At 47.1% G+C, this 4,545-nt stretch overlaps 1 protein-coding gene across 1 annotated transcript; it reads left to right on the top strand.

Annotated features, from left to right (window-relative positions):
* Nucleotides 1–2,597: 2,597 nt before the first annotated feature.
* Kcne5 (potassium channel, voltage gated subfamily E regulatory beta subunit 5) lies at nt 2,598–3,029 on the top strand. Its single transcript, XM_013025864.1, has one exon. The coding sequence runs from the start codon at nt 2,598–2,600 to the stop codon at nt 3,027–3,029; it is 432 nt and encodes a 143-aa protein (XP_012881318.1).
* The last annotated feature ends 1,516 nt before the right edge of the window (nt 3,030–4,545 follow it).

Raw genomic sequence — 4,545 nt, 5'->3', positions numbered from 1 at the left:
GAATGATGGGCCAGAGAGATAAGAACAGAAACTGGAGAATGCAGTGCCATGAGTTGCAAAGTTAGGACCATTACAGGAAGGAGTGGGTGCTTGAAAGTATCAAATTTATTCTCAACATCAAAGAGCCAAGCTGAGAAAAAAGCCTGGGATTTAGCCAGGAGGTCACTGGTGAACTTATACAGGGAAGTTTAGCTGAAAAAAAACTAAACTGTAGAAAGTTCCAGAGGAGGGACATGGGGGAAAATTGAAGAAGCTCATTTAAACTGTCCATGTAGTAATGTTGTAGGACTGAGAAGAACAGGTTAAACTTTATAATTGTAGTACTTTGATTTAACCATTCTGAATCTCAGTTCCGTCTTCTGAAGATGAATGGAATTGTACTATTTCGCAAGGCTGTGGAAAACTACTGTATAAATTGAAATGATTATTCTTTGTGTTACAGTGAAGGAGCTTCTACCTCTGCAACCTATTTTCCTTGCAAAAGTTTAGATGTGTGTGTGTGTGTGTGTGTGTGTGTGTGTGTGTGTGCCAGTACTAGGGCTTGAACTTAGGGTCTGGGTACTCTCCTTTAACTTTTTCATTCAAGGCTGGTGCTCTGCCACTAGAGCCATAGTTCCACATCCAGCTTTGCAAGTTCCATTAAGTTTCCTGCCCAGACTGGCTTTGAACCTTGATCCTCAGATTTCAGTCTCCTAAGTAGCTAGGATTACAGGCATGTGCCACCAGCACCTATCTCAAGAGGAATCCTTTAGCTCAACAGTCATATCCCTAGAGAGTTATGGTTATGAAATTCTTAGCTATGTCTTCCAGTATTCATCATGCTCAGTTAGTTTTGAAGTGTTCTTGAGCCCACGTGAGGTTAGAGAGTTGAGGTAGTGTTCAGGATTATATGGAAGGTCTTTGAGTCTTGGGTAAAGGGCTGAAGGATGGATGAGACAGAGATGCTAGAAATCTTCTTGATTAAATCCATGGCACCTCAGTTTAGTCCCAATACTGAATGGTATTAAATAGGCAACTTGGTTTTGGAAGGTGTCAATCTGCTTTGCTTTCTTTTTATTCTCACTTGGTGAATGTATGCAACTAGACCTGACCAGTAGTGTTACTTCCTTCCTCACTATCTACAAATGAAGTTTTCTTTAAAGCCTAGTATTTAAAATAATTAACATAGGAATAAATGGATCTTTGTCTTAGTTCCTTGATTTCTCTTAAAAAAAAAAAGATAGTCCCTGATGGGAAAAATTGGTGCCCAAGCACCCATCGGGGCTTAGACCCATTATCAAGCCCTGGAAAAGCACTTAGCTATGTGTCAACTGAGATTATGGTGAGTATAGTATCTAGCACCATCACATTTCAAATCTTGAGATATGTACTGAGTGTAAAGAGGAGCCTCTGCTCTTCTTAAAAGAGGTCAATTTCACTTCTGGGAAGGTGATTTACCAACAGGAAATGCAGTAGTTGGGAGCCAGTAACTCATGCCTGTAATCTTAGCTACTTAGGAGGCTCAAATCTGAGGATCATAGTTTAAAACCAGCCATGGCAGGAAACTCTGTGAGATAATCTCCAATTAACCACCAAAAAGCTAGAAGTGGAGTTGTGGCTCAAGGAGTAGAGCACTAGCCTTAAGTGAAAAAGTACAGGGACAGTGCCCAGGCTGTAGGTTCAAGCCCCAGTACCTGCACAAGTAAAAAGAAAAAGAAAAAGGGAAAAAAAGTGAAGAAACAGGATTACATCACAGTTAATATACTCAAGTGCTGAACATGTGTGGACATTCCAGAAAGCCGTAGTAGTTCATGAGAACAGGAGTCTTCCTCGGCAGTGACTTACAGCTGCTGGGGTCATGTAGGAATTCTCTGTACTGGCCCTCGAAGCAATCACTTATTTTGTTCTGAGCATCTCTTGAATAAGATGCTTTTCTTGCACCAGGGAAGGGATGAAGGTGAGCGATAAAGATAGGAGGACTGAGGAACACAGGTAACCACCATAGATGTGGACAAAAGAATCTCCGCTAAAAAAAAAACCATGTTACAGAGTGCTGCCCCAAGGCGCCTAATGTCTCACTTGTGCACTGTCACAGAAGGCCTGCCTTGGGGGGCCAGCTCCTGTATCTGGGCCAAAGCCGGGCTTGCAGGGCAGATGGCCAGAACTTGGAAGGAATTCTCTTCCGCAGCCCAAGATCCAGGCTTGGCCCCAGCATGCTGTCCTGCCAATTTCTGCTGCCCGGGGCCTGGCACATTCCAAGCCCCCTCCCCCTCGGCCCCTCCTCTGGGCTCACCCCCTCCCTGGCTCCTTTCTCCTCCCTCTCCCAACCAGCTGTCCCCTTTCTCCCAAGCTACTAGACAGCCTGAGCCTGCAAGGAGGCCGCCCAGGGCCGGAGGGGGCGTGGTGGGGAAGGGGAGGAGGCGTGGGGCTGAGGGGATAAGGAGCCCCAGCAGCTGGTGCCCCCCAGCCACTGCGCTCCTGTCCCAGAGCTGGGTGCCACGTCTGTGGCCCTCTTGGGTCTCAGCTTGTCCTGCCCGATTGCTCCATCATTCACTTCCCTTCGCGGAGGGGGAAAGGTCAGCAACGTCCTGGAGCCTCCGTGTAACTCCCCAACAGCCATGAATTGCAGCGAGAGTCAACGGCTGCAAACCCTTTTGAGCCGCCTGCTGCTTCAGCTGCACCATCGGGGTAATGCCAGCGGTTTGGGTACCAGCCCCGGCCCAAGCATGGGTATGGGTGTCGTGCATGACCCTTTCGTGGGCCGCGAGGTGACCAGCGCCAAAGGTGACGACGCCTATCTCTACATCCTGCTCATCATGATCTTCTATGCCTGCCTGGCCGGAGTCCTCATCCTGGCCTACACCCGCTCCCGCAAGCTCATAGAGGCCAAGAACGAGCCATCTCAGGCCTACCCTGGCGAGCAGGAATGGGCCGCAGGCGGTTACCCAGCCACCGACGCCGAGACAGCCTCTGGGTCCCCAGCCCAGGGCTTCAGCCAGTCTGCCCTGGGGGCTCTGCCTGCTCTCCCTCTAGGTGCCAAACAGGTCTAGATCCACCCATCTGCACCTCACCCCACCCCCCAGCAATTGCATCCTCTTAATCTACTTATACCTGAACGCAGCCCATCTCTTCCCTCCCTTTCCAGGGCTCCCCGCAGACAATGATGAGAGGTCAGGAGACCTTGTCTGGAAGGCCCTGCAAGGAAAAGCACCATCTTACTCCCTCATAGCCACTTTCTCTCTCCTCTTCCCTCATGCTTTCACCCTCACCCCGCACATCCAACAGCACTAAACTGCTTCTGCTCTCTTGTCTTCAGACAGCCCTGACACCATGCTCCAGTACTCTGGGAACTGAATCTAACACGTCCAACACTTGGCATTGAATTGCAGCAATGAAGTCTAGCAGAACTCTGGGCCGTCTAACTGGCAGCTGCTCCAGGAGCTCCCTAGGACTGCTCACTCGGCACAGCCAACGAAGCTTGCTGTCACTGCCAGGCTGAAGCAGCTCTCTCCTTCTGTTGCCTTAGGGACAAAGACAAAGAAAATGAAGAGGCCTCAGACATCTTTTTCCCTTCCTCTCTTTCACCAGGGGAATGCTAGGACCAGTCTGTGGATTAGAATGGACTTAAGTGGAGACTGAAGGGGGAGAAGGAGGGCACAATGGGAAGGGAAATCTATGATCCCGATTGTATGGTTGTCTTGCCTCTCCTGTTGCTATCCCAAAAGTATCCTGTCAGAGTTTTCCTAACTTGGTCATCTAACTAGGTAACTCCAAGACTTCAAAATGCCTCCCCTATGTTGATTCAGTTTTAGCTGTGTGCTCCCTCCATTGAAGATGACGATCAGATGCCCCCTGTTCTATAACCCTGGGGAATGTGAGAAGCAGGTAATAAAATTTGTCTAAATTAACATTAAGACTCTTCTCTCAAAAATTCCAGCCCTGAGAACCACCACTATGTAGAGAAATATACAGATGGTTTTTCTTTTTTGCTTTTGAAAATGACATTTGAATTTGGGAGTTCAGTTGGGATACCTTTCATTACAATAAGTGCAATATGATAGCTGTGATGGTAGGTGAAAAAAAAAAGTTTAAGCTAAGTGCAATGGTACTTACCTGTAGTCTAAACTATTCAGGGGTCGGAAGCAGGAGGGTCATTTGAGCCCAGGAGTTGAAAGCCAGCCTGGCTAAATGTATCGTGTTTTTCCTTGTGTCTGAATCACGTTCAAATATGAGATTCTAAATATGAATTTCCACTTCACTTTTGCAGTGTATTTTTGATGCATCTAATAAAAACTGGCAGGCCGAATGCTATTAGTTATTATCAAACCTAATTTTTAGAAGTCACCTTAAAATTCTTCCCCATTAAAGAGCTTATTAAAAGATAAGTCACAGTGAACAGGATTGAGCTAAGTAATGATGGGTAAAGGTAGAAGTGTATGGTTTTTGTTGTTGCTTTTGAGAGAGTCTCACTCTGTAGTACAGGCTGGTGTGCAAATCCTTGTGTATTTCAGGCTTCCCTTGAACTTGAGATCATTTTGCCTCAGAATCCTGAGGACTGTGATGACA

This window comes from Dipodomys ordii, unplaced genomic scaffold (genome assembly GCF_000151885.1).
Source record: "Dipodomys ordii isolate 6190 unplaced genomic scaffold, Dord_2.0 Scaffold88, whole genome shotgun sequence".
Lineage (NCBI taxonomy): Eukaryota > Metazoa > Chordata > Mammalia > Rodentia > Heteromyidae > Dipodomys > Dipodomys ordii.
Note: the sequence above shows the minus strand (reverse complement) of the source record. Positions and strands in the feature narration are given on the sequence as shown.

Excerpts from the sequence above, each read along its gene's own strand:
- Kcne5 (XM_013025864.1), top strand. The coding sequence starts at position 2,598 with ATGAATTGCAGCGAGAGTCAACGGCTGCAAACCCTTTTGAGCCGCCTG.